A 16,869-nucleotide genomic window follows, 5' to 3' on the forward strand; every position below is an offset into this window, starting at 1 on the left:
TAAACTAATAACACTAACCTTAAGGCAATTTAAAAATACAAACAAAAAAGAAAACAAAATTTAAAAATATTTTTACATACCTTTCAATATCTCTATCCGTCTCATAATCGGTTGATTTTTTTCGTGTGTTGGTGTTTGATTTGACTGAAATTGGCGCAATAGGTTTAAGCTGAATGTCTAGTTTTATATATTTAAAAAGATCAATGCCGTCGGAAAAGTTTTTTTGTGAGATTGTATATTTACTAAAATCATTTTCGGATAAAAACTTTAAATTTAAACTTTTTTCAGACGAAGTTTCTATATTTATTTCATTACAGCTGCTTTTTATATCAAAATCCGTTTTAGAGGAAGCAGATGAGTCTAAGAGCAGTTTACGTTTGGCTTTGTTATTGTTTCTGTTTCGACTCCTCAATAATTGTTTAGACTTTTTGGAATTTTCCATATTTGAGGTATACATTTTGAGGCTGTTAGATATTTCTTTAAGTTCTTTTAATTTATTAGTTACCCATTCCTTAAATTTTTCATCTGGTTCAAGTAAAAATTTTTTCGAGTCATAAAATAACTGCTTCGCAAAATTCATGGTATCGTGCAATATGGGCACTAGTCCACTTTTCGGTTTAATATCATATTGCTGCACATTTTTAAGGTCCACAGGCTCAAAAAAATATTTATCATCCAAGTCACTTGTGTATTCCAGTTTATAAAATATCAAGTTATTTATAGTGTTTTCAATAAAGTTATATATGTCAGTTGGAATATGTTTAACCATAATTCTGTTAGGTAAAACCACACTAAGAAGCATGGATCGAATGGCGTCTAAATTATCATGGGATAATTTTTGAATTTGTGTAGTATAGTTATGATCGCTCAATGCGTACATCTTACACATACTCGAACCTTCACTGAATTGGTGTGGATCATTGCAAACTTTTTTTGTTTTAGATTCTGACAACTTTTTGTTCTCTGACAAACCCGAAGCTGAATTTACGGAGTTTATCTCATTCAAAGGTAGGTGTGGCAATAAACTCATTGTTGATTCTGGAAATAAAAAGAAATGTATAAGATAAGAAGAAAGAGACACATACAGAACTAGGTAAATCGGATCAGCCGCCCAAAGAATAATCTGTAAGGAGTCCAACCCTACAATGAAAATAGGGCAGAGTGTATTATTTTGATGAAAAAGTGAACAATTTACAGAAAAAAAAACTTTTCCCATGTCGAGTGTATCCTTGCTGAGGGTGTTCAGCACACCTTGAAGTGAGCAACGTAGTGAGGGAGACATCTCTGACCCTTTAAACTATTTACATTTCTTAAAATAAGCAAGTCCCTGTCCATCTGTCTGTCTGTTCTTATGCGAACTAGTCTCTCAGTTTAAAAGCTATCAACATGAAACTAAATTTTAATGTTTGTAATTTGTGTTGCTCTTAGGGGAAACATGGAAAAAATTCAACGAAATAGTTACAAAAATAGTTACAAGAGAGTTATATTTCTATGTCATTAGATGAAACTATAAGGGTAAGTGTGAGATAGAATGGTGGAAGATGAATACGTTGTTTGAAAACCCTTTACAAAAGATAGGTGTTCGCCGATGATTTTTCAAACGTAAGCAAAGTTATAGAACTGCTTCGGATCCTGACTAAACTGAATCCGAAAGTGAATATAACTTTTATAACGCGGAATCCTTATGCACATTGAAGTTAGAACCAGAAGCTCGGTAGAATCGTTTCTTGTAGTCGTGTGAAGGAATTATCTCCGACCCCATATATATTCTTAAGGGGTTATATACAGTTGCACCGCGCAATAAAATGGAATTTTACCGATTTTTTTTGACACCATAGAAAATATTTATGAAAAATGTTTTACCGACGTTGTTTAGAACATATTTCTGGCTACTTAAATTAATTTTTTCATAAAAAAATATTACATAAAAAAAGTGTTATATTCCCGGGTCATCTTTTTTCGATGGTGTCTTGCATATCATGGTGACATCATATCCCGAGAACGGTTCATCCGAAATCCAAAATTCAAAAAAATTTAGTTAGTTTATTGTGTTGTCTAGTCCGTGAACGAGGGATTTTTAAAAATTTTGATTTAAAAAAAAAAATGGCGACTTTTTAACAAAAAATGTACTTTTTCAAGGTATAAGATTTTTAATTTTTATGCTTTAAAAAAGGAGTTTAAAAAAAATTGAAAATCCCTCGTTCACGGACTAGCTAATATCATAATAAATAAGTGGTCAAAATTTGGTTTTTTGTAATCGTGTCCACCGCAAAGGTAATTTCGAAAAAACAAGATTCTGAGATAATCGCGTTTAAAGTTTTAAGTTTGTTCAAGTTTTATGTGCAGGTAGTGCGCTATAAATAGCTACAACTTCGGTTCTAATGCTCCGATCGTTATGAATTTTTGTGAGAGTATTCCCAACAGTATATACATAAAGAATATGCAATCAAAAAAATCGATTTTTTAATCTATCAATCTATCACCCCTTAATCAGCGTATGAACGCGTGGATCTCAGAGACTATAAGAGATTGAGCTATAGGATTTGGCATGGAGACTCGTATAATACCCAGGCAGTTCATGCCAAATTTTAGATCAAAAGTATGGACCAAAAATGTATTGTTGAGAATCCATACCGTTAAAGTTTGAACTTTAAAGGTTAGTTAAATTGTGGGTGGAAGAGATGATTACCGGGAATAATATAGTCGGAAAACTTGACTATAGCCGTCCTATCTAGTTTTTAATTTAATGTATGGTCGTATACCAAGGCGGATTTGTTAACACAGACGGATGATTCAAATAGAAAATTTAAAATGTAATACAATTTATGCAGGGCGATGTTTGAATTGTATCTTGACGATATTTGATACCTATGAAGATAACAAGCCAGTAAATCGAAGCTGTCAAATTCCTAAATTAGCTATTTAGTTTCATAAAGTCAGCCATATAAGTCAACCAAAGAAACTAATTTTTTGAATTTTGAGTGGAGACTTATGGTCGAAAAAAGTAATGGTTCCGATAAAAAACCTCAAAAGTTGGAGCGTAAAAAGCGTAATTTTACTTGGATCTGAAACAAGACACAAGTCCAGAAGCTTCTTACGCAGTAAATTTGACCAAATGACATGTCTAACACGCGCGCAAAGTAGTCATAATTGATAACAAATGTAAATTAGATTGGAGGACTTCTGCCTCTCCCCCTTTAGCTTTCATGCAAGCCGAGATATAAATCTCTGTAGTATCCGGGGCAAACCGAGGAACAAATATACGTTTCTCTGTTCCAGTCTTTGGGTTAGCCAGATATATGAGCGGTTGCGTAATTTTTGGCTGAGCAGGATTATTAATCGCTACAGATCGAGACATGGTGGTAGCGTAAGGCATAGAGTAGTTACTCTATGTACAAATTTTCTGTGTTCAATTCCTTGTGAGGACTTTGAACTTTTTCTTTCTTTTATAATTATTTTTTTTTTTTAGTATTAAAGAAAACAAGAAAGGAAAGCTAACTTCGGGCGGAGCCGAAGTTCATATACCTTTGCAGTTAAAACCGGATATATATCGCAAACATCGGATATAGTTGGCCGATCCTTATAAGAATATGATAATATACCCCAATTTATTATAATACAAAATCTAAAAAAAGTCCCAAACTTCTAACTTCAAGAACGCCGAAGTTGGTATTTTTACCAGGTACCATTTTCGATCGTTCAGTTATATGGCAGCGATAAGATATAGTCGGCCGATCGTTATTCAATTTGGTAGCTCGGATTAACTGACTAAAAATAAAATGTGTACGAAATTTTGTTTAACATTTCTGGTAAAATTTTTCTCCGTGGAAACATCTTTTTTTTTAATTTTGGGCTGTCAAATGAGACAAAATGGGAGCAAATGAGAGAGCTTCTAAAAAAATTTGACCTGACAGTGTGCCAGCAGCGCTGCGGCAGAATTTCTAACCCTATTCACGCGTGCTATGAAAAATGCGAGTTTGTCCCTTTCTGTCGTAGACCCTGGCCTGATCCTGCGTGGTTGTCTCCATTTCGTGTTTAGCTATTGAATGGGTTGCGCTTTCAGCTATTCTTAATTCTATTTTCATCTACATCTATTCTCGTATTGCCTGAATGTGTTGTCGTCTAATTGAAAAAACTTCCTGGAGTTTGTAATTCTTTCCCGAAGAGGATTTAATTGAAGCTGAAGCTTGGCGACTGTCGATTGCTGTTCTGTTCCATAACACTCCCTTAAGCACCGGTCGACCATATCAACCCTTGTACATGTCTCACGCCGATCAGGATTGCCTTGTGCGTTTTGCGATGTCGCGTTTAGACGTCCACCATCTATTGTTCTTACATATATCGCCGCGTCCGCATGCTCAACAGAACAGTATTGATAATGCATCCCGATCATTGATGCATCTTCTGGCCACGTGTACTATCGTTATGCATCTTTAGCACCTGTTCGTCATGTTGAACGACCGTGTGGTTCCCGTGTGCCGGATGTTGTTGTGACCACTGTTCTTCTTAGTGGCCTCGACAAGCTCCTGGGCAGTGTCCTGGGCCGTTTTTGAGCTTGTTCTTGTATCCTCTGCGCATAATACCCTTGTGTGCCTTGCTGACTTCACCGGTGATGGGCGTGTACTCCCAACGCCTCGAGTTCCTCTTAAAGCCTACTCTGCCAACGTATTGCACTCCCTGCGCTTGCGTAAAAACTCAGGCCTACTGTTTCATTAGGCCTACTCAAGCTTTTGATCATCCCCAGCATAATCTACCTGAGTTTTAGATCAAGGTTTCTTTCTTTAAATTTAAAATTAAAACAAGAAAGGAAAGCTAACTTCGGTCGGAGCCGAAGTTTATATACCCTTGCAGTTAAAACCGGATATATATCGTAAACATCGGATATAGTTGGTCGATCCTTATGAGAATATGCACAGCGCGCTTTGTAATTCCAGTTGCGGTTTAGCTACACGAATAACTTTTCCCTTCCAGGAATAATTTTCACGAACCTAGCGAGGGGGATGGTTTTCATCCTTGACATTTATAAACGAACCGGTGGCAGGGACAAAACCAGGAACACGCCACTTAAGAGTCGGGTATTCCCCTTTTCAACAGGACTAATAGATGAAGTAGGCCAAGAACAAATATGACTGAAATTTAGGTCCGTAAGCGTAACCTGCTCGTTCCAGCGGGTTCCAGCGATGGAAACCACCATAGAAAATTTTTCTTTGTATGAGATGTCCCATCTATATACATTATAATCTTTGGTTCTACCAAAGTCCATTTCCGAGCTATAAGATAAAGTCGGCTGATCGTTGTTAAATTTGGTAGGTTGGATCAACTGACCAAAGATAGATTCTATACGAAGTTACGACTTTCTATCTTTAAAAACCCGAAAGTTGGGTCATTTCCGATCGTTCAGTTATATTGCAGCTATGGGATATAGTCGGCCGATCCTTATGAAATTTGGTAGGTCGCATTATCTGACCAAAAATATAATCTGTACTAATTTCCAGCTTTCTATCTTCAAAAACACAAAAGTTGGGTCATTTCCGATCGTTCAGTTATATTGCAGCTATAGGATATAGTCGGCCGATCCTTATGGTAGGGCGTATTATGTTGCCAAAAATATGCAAAATCCGAACTCTCTAACTCTAAAAACACCAAAGTTATATAATTTTCGATCAATCACTTATATGACAGCTAATGGATATAGTCAGCCGATCCCGGCGGTGCACTTATATACTGCGTGCAAAGGAAAGAAGGGTGTGTGTCAAGTCGATAGCTTAAAAACTGAGAGACTAGTTTGCGTAATGGAGATGAAAATATGTATCAACTGTCCTACAAATATATACCGCTCAAGAAAAGAAAAACTGATTTTCAGTTGTGGCTTTTACTGTTTCCAAAGTTTAGTCCTAGCAAAAAAACAAGTGAAAAGTTAAAGTTTTAAAGTGAAAAAGAAAGAATCTTACTGCTAGATTAATTCCTATCGTTCAGTTATACCATATGTATATATATGTATATGGTAAGCTATAGGACATAGTCGTCCGATTCTATTGACATTTGGTATGTCGTATAATTTTGCCAAAAATATAATCCATAGAAAATCCCAACCTCTCTAACTTTAACAGGAAAGAGCGGCTATAGTCGAGTTTTCCGAATTTATAAATCCCGGTAGTTAAACCTTCAAACCACACATAAGCGAACCTGGAGGTATGGATTCTTAAAATTTAATTTTTTTTGCATACTTTCGCGCTTGGTAAAAAAAAAAAAACAATCGAAACAAACAATGGCGTTACAACGAGATTTCCGTTTTGCAAAATTTTGACACAACCTTGATCTGTGCGGATACCATAAGTTATATAACCATAAGTCCAAGTTAAAAATTGAATAGTTTTATCCCTTCTATGGAACAGACAGCGCAGACCGATTGACATGCTTATATCGACTCAGGAGGATATCCTGACCAATAATATATGGAGCCCTAATTGCAAAAATAACGTAAGCGGCAAAAAGTAAATTTTACAGGAGAGGGTTTTTTTGCATTATTTTCTCGGCTACTAACATAGGCGTTTGTAGCTTGACAGGTCGATATCTCAGTAAATAGATGCAATTAGTGTTTAATATTATGGGAGCAAATGCGGTAGGAAATTATGTACACATTTGTACACAAAAAAAATTTTTCTCAAGAATGGCGCTTGCGTTATTTTCGGAAATAGGGCTCGATATATTTTTTATAGGGTCGGAGATGTGTCTCTCCGGCAAGACGAAGTTTTTGCGGTTTGGGATGTTAGTCGCAATGGAATTCTCATCAGATTATGAGCTGCTGTTAGAGTTTTTTTTTAATTAAAACGAAACAAAACAGTGAATGGAAGAATTCATCCAATTAATTTTAGAAGAAAAACATTCGTCGAATTTCATAATTTATTTGATGAGGTGCGACAAGATAAAAATTTTTGGAGTATACCAGAATAAAAATCAGCACTATTTGATAACATTCTGTTAAAAATTAAATTAAAAATTGGACAAATTTTTATAAAACCCCAATTATACCTGAAACAAGGTTTATTGGAACGTTAAAAAAAAAAAAATTAAGAACAAGAACGGAAAGCAAACTTTGGGCGGAGCCAAAGTTGATATACCTTTGCAGTTAAAACTGGATATATATCGCAAAAATTGGATATAGTTTGCCGATCCTTATGAGCATATCATAATATAACCAAATCATTATAAAACAAAATCTAAACCAAGTCCCAAACTTCTATCTTTAAGAACACCAAAGTTGCTATTTCTACCAAAAACAATTTCCGATCGTTCAGTTTAATGGCAACTATAAGATATAGTCGGCCGATCCATATGAAATTTGGTAGGTTGGGTCAACTAAACAAAAATAGAATCTGTGTGAAGTTCCAGCTTTCTATCATCAAAATAACGAAAGTTGGGTAATTTCCGATCGTTCAGTTATATGAAAGCTATAGGATATAGTCGGCCGATGCTTATGAAATCCTTATTTTTTCACACACATTTGCTTATACAATTTTTTAAACATAATTTTTCAAACCGACATGACCCTCCTAAGGTATTTAAAAACTTTTGGAACAGAAGTTGCTCATATAAGTAACAAATATCTTCATATTTTTCAGGATTGTGGGCAACAAAGTAGTACAAACTAACAGAAGAAAAAATCATCCTTTTTGGATTTTTAATTATCCTTCACTATTATATCTTTATAATATTTATTTAATATATTACACTATTTATATATATATACACTATTTATCTTTAAGGATATTTATTTTTCTTTTTATTTTTTCTTTATTACGACAATAATATAGCGGTCCGTCTTGCCAAATAAGCAACATAAACAGCAGGACGGTGATCATGGAATTCGAAATCCGCTAAGGAGTGTGTAACAACTCACCTGCCGAAGCAACTAGCCCTTAAAATGGATGGCGCTTAAGTTGTATACCTATACATTACCGCTAAAGTAGATGATTTATATTACTTGTAATATAAATTTTGAAACATTAGTGGGTAGGAAGGTACAATGGTATGAGTAGAAGTGTTTGGCGTAAGCCTGCATGGAGCTGCTATTGGTACAGATCTTGGTGGTAGTAGCAAAGAATCGAATGACGAATAATCATATTCCTGTATATTCACTTGTCGCACCCGGACGTGTTTCTTCGATCGCTCTTGCCAGTTTGCAATTATTTCGATCTTGAACTCAAGCTTTCTCCTTCCGCGACAAGTGGAAATATAACGATTAATCTCCATAAATAAATTCGACTTAATAAGTTCATTGAACTATTTATTTCGAATTTATACATTTAATCGTTTAAAGTTATCTCTGTTTAACTATATATGTATAACTATGCGCTTTAACTATATTCTCCAACATAAATCTCTCCGAGCTGTACTCTCTGGACGTTACCCGTTACATCATAGTTACTGTGGAGTTTGTTGTTGTTCACGACGCCAAACCTTCGTTGCACATCTCCTTTGTAACGTTGTCCCTTACATCCGATCTGATCGCCCACTCTCGGCTACAGAGTGCTTCAGAGAGCCTAAATTCTTTACACGCTACTACAGTGGTCTGCAATCCGTCAAAAATGAGTCTTACTTACACTGCAAAAAAATGTGAATTTGGTGGATCCATCACGGGTGACTCATACCTGTCTTGTTGGCTCTGCAACAACTGCTCACATATTAAATGTGCTGGAGGAGGACACAATAAACGGATAAGTGACCTTATCAACAAGAAAATTGGCCTGACATGGTCTTGCATTGCTTGTTCGCAAGCAATTCTCGGCCCTTAATGAGCAATTCCTCGCTCTTGAAACTCAATTCCTTGGGCTAAAGTTGTTAAGCGAATCCTCCAGACGAAAAATTTAGAACAACAACCTGCTGACTGCTAAATCACTGAATACCCCTACATCCCATGCTGTACAAGTCGATGAATTTTCAACACCAAACATTTTACCGTCGCCTACTTGTCTGCCTACTTATGCTGTTCCAGTACCAAGGGACTTGATGAGCCTTCCTTCAGGGCACTGTAATATTTATCCATCGCAAGAAGCGATCAGCGTACCGAGTACAAACCTCGAGCCTCCTATCATCTTGGAGCCGCCACCGTTGGACATCGTTGGAAAACCCCCATCGTTGGACAACCTTCCCTCTGCTCTTGCCGTGATGTCTCCCAGGCCTCTGATTGGTGTGGCGCCTGAAGTTAGATCTTCTGGACTTACGCTAAGGGGGGTTGCTCCTCGTAAGGCCATATTTGTCTCTCGGCTTATGCCGGATGCTACTGTTGATGATGTCAGGAGTCACCTGTTAAACCATCTTAAGGTAGCTCCTAACGAAATAGCTGTATTTAAGTTTAACTTTAAGCATAAGCGTTCTATTTCTTCTTTTAAAATAGTCCTACCTGATTCCTACCTTGAAAAAGCACTTGATCCTGCAGCTTGGCCTGAGCACAGTATCATTCATGAATTCCTAGCAAAAGACGCTCAGAATCCAAGTCCTGCAGAAACTGCTTCAAAAAACTGAATAACATAGTATTTTCCTGCTGCTATCAAAACGTTAGAAGTATTCTGGGTAAGCTGAGCCAATTTTTTACAAAGAGTGCTTCTTTTGATTTTGATGTTATCGGGCTTACTGAATCTTGGCTTAACTCCTCTGTCTCCGATTATGAAATTCTTGTTTCCAAATTCATAGTGTTTCGATTTGATCGTCCAACTTTTGCAGGTGGTTTCCTCATTGCTGTTAGTAATAAGTACCCTGCTGAACTTATTCCTTGCCCTAATGAGTTCGGAATTGTGTTCATTGCGGTGAAAATTTAAACTGGCTCGGCTCATATTTTCCTGACCTGTTCCTACATTCCTCCCATGGCTGAAGATATTGTATACTTTCACCATCTTGATGCCATTAGGTCTGTTTTTTCGTTGGTCAAGGACCGTGATTTAATCCTAATCATGGGAGATTTCAACCTTCCCAACATTTCCTGGATCCCGTCTGAGATAGACAATTCCGTGCTTTCCAGTTGTCATGACGACTTTATCGATGGCTTAACCGATCTTGCCCTGCTCCAAATCAATCCAAATTATAACACTCATTGCAGATTTCTTGACTTTATTTTTCCAATGTGTCATCCTCTGTGACAGTCATTCGGTCCCCGTCGCTATCGCTTCCTGAAGACTTTCACCACCCTACACTATTAGCATCGGTGTTAATTGATGTGGCTCACAATGAAGCTTGCTTTAATCTTAAACATCGTTTCAAATGCTTCAGAAAGACTGATTTTATCGCCCTTCGGAATCATTTAGCTGAAATCGATTGGAATGTTCTTTCATCTATAAACACAATTGAAGCAGCTACGGATTCGTTTTACGAAATAATTCATAAGGCCATGAACAAATATGTTCCGGAAGTCCCAGTATCACTGTCTACAAAACCACCTTGGTATAATAAACACCTTTCTCGTCTTAAGAACAGGAAATCCAGAGCTTACAAAAAGTTTTTTAAGTCAGGATCAATGTGCCATCAGTCAAACTTTCTTTATGTTCGCAACCAGTTTATTATTCTCAACGATCAACTTTATAAGCAGTATATTATGGATAGTAAGGTAAATTTTCGTAATGATCCTAGCTCCTTCTATTCTTTTGTCAATATGAAACGTAAAACAAATCTTTTTCCTCCGTCCCTATCATATAAAAATATTTCACATTCTTCTGAGCAAGGTATTGCTAATTTCTTTGCGACATTTTTTCAAACCACTTATTCGGCCGATTCATATAACCTCAATTCTTCTTATCCTTATAAATTACCACATATAAACAACATTTACTTTTCAAAATTTCGAATTCAGGATCTGTTCGAAGCTCTTTCAACAATAGTTATATCATTCTCTGCTGGTCCTGACAATGTTCCTAGCTGTGTTCTAAGGTACTGTTCTGATATCCTTTGCTATCCTCTCACTATCTTATTCAACCTATCCTTGGAGCTGGCATGTCTTCCCAAGAGATGGAACGAATCTTTTATTATTGCGCTTCACAAGAAAGGCTCTAAAGCATTTATTGAGAACTACCGGGGGATTGCTAAGCTATCTGCGATTCCCAAACTGCTTGAGAAACTGGTTACTTTCCAACTGCAACATTTTTGTAAAAGCATTATTTCCACTTCACAGCATGGTTTTGTCAAGCATCGCTCTACCACTACTAACCACGAATTCACTTCGTTTATCCACAGAGGTTTTCTGAGCCGCATGCAAACTGATGTGGTGTACACTGACTAAAGTAAAGCGTTTGACTCTGTGAACCACCATCTCCTCCTTCATAAGCTGTGTCTTATGGGGTTTTCTCCTCATATAGTACAGTGGTTGACCTCTTATCTATCCAACCGCACGCAGCGTGTTTTGTTTAAAAACCGTTCATCACAGATTATAAACGTATCATCTGGCGTCCCACAAGGTAGTCACTTAGGACCTCTTCTGTTTGTTCTTTTTGTCAACGATTTACCTAGTGTTGTAAACTATGCCACAACATTTATGTATGCTGATGATGTCAAGTTATGTCTTTCCTTCTCAGACCATTTCCTCCATAGGCACCTGCAACTAGACCTTAACGAAGTCTTCTTGTGGTGCTCAAACAATCTCCTTTTGCTTAACTGCTCTAAGTGTAAGGTTATGACGTTCAATCGCAGTGTGCCTCACATCATTTCGTACTCTCTTGGAAATAACGTCTTAGATCGTGTTTCCCTAATTAACGATCTTGGAGTCATTTTTGACAATAAGTTGTCCTTCAACGAACACAAATCACTAACAATTAATAAGGCCAGAGGTGTGCTAGCTTTTATCAAACGTTGGTCTAAAGAATTTGATGATCCTTTCACAACTAAAACTCTATACGTATCGTTGGTTCGTCCTATCTTGGAATACTGTTCTAGCGTTTGGAGTCCGCAATACTTTGTTCACCGAAGGAGGATTGAATCTGTCCAAAAGCAGTTTCTGCTATTTGCGTTAAAAAGCTTAAACTGGGATACTGCCACTTCCCTCCCGTCGTATAATTGCCGGTTAAAACTACTAAACCTACCTCCTTTAAAAGAACGCCGTACTTGTGCTGGGGTTATGTTACTTCATGTGCTTATTCTTGGACAGGTTGACTCAAGAGTATTTCTTGAAAAATTAAGGTTCTCTGTTCCTAATAGGGTAACTAGATCCTTCCGACCCCTTTGGTTACCGATTTCTAGGTCTAACGGAACACGATCCATTTCGCGTTATTTGTAAAAATTATAACTCATTGTCCCATCTATTATCCCCTGAACTATCCCTAGATGTAATTAAATCCAAAATTATGGAATATCTTTTAACTTAATTTATCTTTACTTTTAGTTATAATAATCTAGAATAACAGTTCATTGTTAATAATAATAAATAAAACAACTCTTCTCGTAAAGTTAACTCAGGCTTTTGGGTTTCTAATGGATCTTCTGAAGAGGATTTCGAGTTACTTAACGTGCCAACGTGATTCTAATAAGCTACTAACGTACCAACGTGCCTCTTTTATGGATGTTTACTTTCGATAAGTTTGTGTTACATCTGGTGTCTGTGAGGGACTCTTTTTACACTTTAAGCTTAGCCTTCAATAACAATTCACTAGTTCCTTATCCAGTAATCTACCAAAGTTCTAATCTAATCTACTTTGGTTACCTTTCAATATTGGTACTTAGCAAATTACATATATTAATAGTGTGTTGCAAGTAATATTAATTTTAAAGTTTTGATGATTTCGCTAAATCCTTTCGCTAAAGGTATCATACAAATCTCGGAAATGAACCGTATCCGATCTATCGAATACGAAACAATCACTGCCTCAAACTGAGCGACTAGAGATTCGTTTTATTATCGTTTTCGGATCAAAAGTAAAACTTTTGCCTAACAACTAACCATACAATATAACATTTTCTTATATCGAAAATGGACGCAAAAATTTCTTGCGAGATGGGGAGCCTGAGAAAGAGGACCCAGAGAGCATCTTACTCTCTCTTTTTTGAGTTTATATTACGTTCAATTTCGCTCATATTCTCATTAAAAGTTTTCTGGTTTTCACTCTCTGAAAGGAGCACTATGATGCACTATGCTCGGAACTTCGATTGATCTTTGTATGTATGCGTGTTACACATTCACGTGTGTTACACATACCCTAAGAAAATTGGGGTATTCGTGATTGGGTTAATGATGAAGGAATTATATTATTTGATATATTAAATTTTTTAATATTTTAGCATATATTTTATATTTTTTTTAAGAATACGATCAAGTGGTAGCAGAACAATTTATAATATATTTTTATTTTTACAAATTAATCAAAATCAATATATTGAGAGAGGGTATATTTTCAGTATATGTATATACAAGATTCTTCAGTCGTTTGGAAATCGCAGATAGCTTAGAAAATTAGCGACAGTTGTCGATAAGTGCTTTGTAACTTTTATTATGAAGCGGAATAGCAAAAATAGCAGAGCAGTGTCTAAGAACAGCTAGGGATATTGTCAGGACCAGCAGAAAATGAGAAATCCATTGTTGAGAAAGCCTTGAACACATTATGATAATGAGATTTTGACAAATAAATGTTTTTTATGTGTGGTAATTTATAGAAGATAAGGGCATTTTTTCTTCTTATATTATAATAATAATAAATTTTGAATGAATGCAAGGAAATAAACAATACGCACGAATTTTTAAAAATAAAACTATATAAACAACCTCCCGAACTGAGCGGTCGGAATTTGCGCGAGTTTCAGGAAAACGTAAGGAAAGTGAAAAAAAAATCGCACTTTCAAAATCAAAAATGTGGGGTAACCCAAGAAAAGCGAATAGACGCTGAACCACAAACTATCAAAAACGATAGACAAGCTTAACATAACAGTAGTGGATAGTGGATAATTGTTTTAAATAAATAAGTCCCACGGAATTAGCTCAATGAGCAACGATCAAATAACCAAAGAAACGGCTTCCGAAATAGAAAAATCGGCGATTAGGAGCAACTCTATTAGCGATTAGGCGCGTCATGGAGCTCGCATTGTAAAACTCTCCCTCCAATTTTCACACCAGCAACAAGCAGTGCTACAATTCCTGCAACCACAGCACCAACCACTACAATTCAAAATACGGCAACGTCAACGACTACAGCGAGTACAAAAACAACAACTTTGGAAAGTACCAATGCGGCCCCGGCCTCACAGACTGAAATGGATCGCTACATCCAAATTAAGCGCAAGCTTAGCCCGCAGAGTAATCCGGCAGGCAATAAAACGAAAATAACCGCGTCCAGAAGATCGACGAAGACCCAGGCAGATCCACTAGTAACAGAATTTCCCTACTGGCGGAGGTTGAGAAAAACCAACCAGCCCAAGGCACCGCAAAAAAAACCCAAACCCCCTCCAACCGAATTGCGGCGTTGATCGGGAACGGTGACAACTTTCATGTTGTCCTGCTTATCAAAGGGAACATCCATGAAACAAAGATGCAAACCAAGACTGAAGAGCACTTCCGAATTGTGTCCAATTATCTAGACAGTGCTCAGAAAAACTATTACACGTTTCAGCTGAAAAGCTGTAAAGGCCTACAAGTGGTAGTAAAGGGAATCGAACCCGATGTTACCGCCGCGGAAATAAAACCCGCCCTTAAAAAAAAGGGCTTCGCCGACGAGAATGTTATTAACATTCTAAATAACGATAAAAAGCCACAACCCTTCTTCAAGGTCGAGCTCGACCCAATCTACAAGCTGCAAAATCTTTTGCATCATAGAATCACTGTTGAAGAGCCACAAAAAAACAACAGTCCAGTGCAATTCACTAATTGATAAGAGTATGGACACACCAGGTCTGTGTAGTCTGCGGGGACGCCCACAATTCCGCTCACTGCACTACAAACAAGGACAATACCGTGAAAAAATGTGGAAACTGCGGAGGCAACCATATTGAAGAGTCGCATGCGTCAAGCGACCGCAACGCCCAATTAAAATCCACAGAACGTGTACATTGCGTCAAAAGCTTCGCCAGACGTCTTCTTCGCCAAAGCTGCGAGGCCCTCATTCGATCCCCTAAACATGCCAAACGGCTTCTCCTATGCAGATGCTCTATGATCTGAAATGGAATATCCAATTCAGCTTAGTTCACAAAGAGCTCAACAGGCCCCACAACAGCCACATAACAAAACAAAAATTTCGAACAAAGTACGATGGAGCTAATGTCACTCATGAAAACGACCATGAAAACACTTTTTCAAAACTTGTTCAAAACAAAAAAGGAAAGCTAACTTCGGGCGGAGCCGAAGTTGATATACCCTTGCAGTTAAAACCGGATATATCGCAAAAATCGGATATAGATGGCCGATCCTGATGAGAATATGATAATATAACCCAATTAATTACAATAAAATATATAAAAAAAAGTCCCAAGCTTCTATCTTCAAAAATACCAAAGTTTGTATTTCTACCAAATACCATTTCCGATCGTTCAGTTATATATTCGGCCGATCGTTATGAAATTTGGTAGGTCGGATTAACTGACCAAAATTATCATCTTAAAAACCACGAAAGTTGGGTCATTTCTGACCGTTCAGTTATATGGCAGAAATAGGATATTTATTTATTTATTTCACCAACGGATACATCCCTTCATGGCTACAAAATAACAACTTACAAACTTATAAATAATATAACAATACTAATAAAAACTTAATAAGTGCCTACTTAAAAGGAGTTTAAAAACAACCGCATCAGAGCCCCACTTAATTCGGAGGCTAGGCGGCAACGAGTTAACATAAGAAAGACCCCGCCTAATCAGCTCATTTAAAAGGTAATTGGCCCTGTGACACTTGATCCGAAAGAGGGCAAAGGTACAAAGATCCTTTTGAGGAACATTAAAATTAACGAGTCCCATTAAAAAAGAGCAATCAATGTTAGCGAATATATTGTTAAAAAAAAGTAAAGCTGCTAGTGTACGCCGATCCTCCAACGTGCAAACATTCAGAAGAAGGCAGCGGCTCTGGTATGAAGGAACAGGATCCTGAAACCTTAGAGGCAGAAGTGCAAATTTTTTTCTGGAGTCGCTCAATTCTGTTGGACCGAACTTTACAATCCGGATTCCAAATGATTGAGGAAAATTCCAGCCTCGACCGAATAAATGCAGCATAGACGCTAAGGCTCGAGTATGGACTTTTGAACTGGTTCACGTGCCTCTTAACAAAGCCCAACATAGCATACGCTTTAGTGACCAGAAAATTTAAATTTTCTGTCGAATAAGACACCAAGGTCTAACACCTCTTCTTTAGCTGCCAAACTCTAATTATTGATGGAATAACCCGTGCAGATTTCAAGAGACCGCTTACTGTAACGGGTAAACAGACACTTCGATAGGTTTAATGAGAGAAGATTACGGGAGCATCATGAGTAGACTCTGGATATATCCTCCTGTAACAAGTAACTGTCACTAATGCAACTAATGGCCTTATAGATTTTAAGGTCATCTGCATACATCAAGAAGTTGGAGTGACGAAAGCATGAAGAGATGTCATTAATGGAAATAATAAATAGGAGTGGTCCTAGAGAGCTGCCTTGTGGAAGACCAGAGGAGGTGATAAATGGACTTGTGATAGCGTCTCCAATAGAAACGTGGCAAGGTCGGTCAGCCAGAAAAGACCCGAACCCATTCTCGGTTTAAAAAAATCGATTTTTTTTTAAATTTTATTCAAACTTATAACTATTCAAGAATGTTCCTTTAAAATTTCAAGTGAAAATTTTAAAGCCGAAAGAATAGAAGAGCTTTTGCTTCATCACAAAAAACCAAAAAAAAAAATATGTTAAATTTTTTTCTTCCTTTTTATGTCATCAA

At 37.0% G+C, this 16,869-nt stretch overlaps 1 protein-coding gene and 1 long non-coding RNA gene across 16 annotated transcripts in view; both read right to left on the reverse strand.

Moving 5' to 3' along the window:
- LOC108124158 (transcriptional regulator ATRX homolog) overlaps positions 1–16,869 on the reverse strand; it is a 289,518-nt gene that overhangs the window by 258,516 nt on the left and 14,133 nt on the right. For 13 of the 14 annotated variants that reach the window (XM_070278796.1, XM_070278795.1, XM_070278802.1 and 10 more), the window contains one exon: positions 81–1,038. In XM_070278796.1, coding sequence (XP_070134897.1) covers positions 81–1,030 — 950 coding nt within the window. In that variant the 5' untranslated portion in view covers positions 1,031–1,038. Of the gene's footprint in view, positions 1–80; positions 1,039–4,336; positions 4,671–16,869 lie in introns of those variants that run through there. The other variant, XM_070278798.1, reaches the window with a different exon arrangement.
- LOC138926084 (uncharacterized) lies at positions 8,275–9,058 on the reverse strand. 2 transcript variants are annotated; one of them, XR_011442428.1, is made up of 2 exons: positions 8,652–9,058; positions 8,275–8,572 (listed from the first exon to the last, which is right to left on the reverse strand). It is a non-coding gene; the product is annotated as an uncharacterized lncRNA (long non-coding RNA). The 2 variants fall into 2 exon arrangements; XR_011442427.1 differs by having other exon boundaries at positions 8,275–8,604.

Source organism: Drosophila bipectinata, chromosome 2R (genome assembly GCF_030179905.1).
Source record: "Drosophila bipectinata strain 14024-0381.07 chromosome 2R, DbipHiC1v2, whole genome shotgun sequence".
NCBI classification, from domain to species: domain Eukaryota; kingdom Metazoa; phylum Arthropoda; class Insecta; order Diptera; family Drosophilidae; genus Drosophila; species Drosophila bipectinata.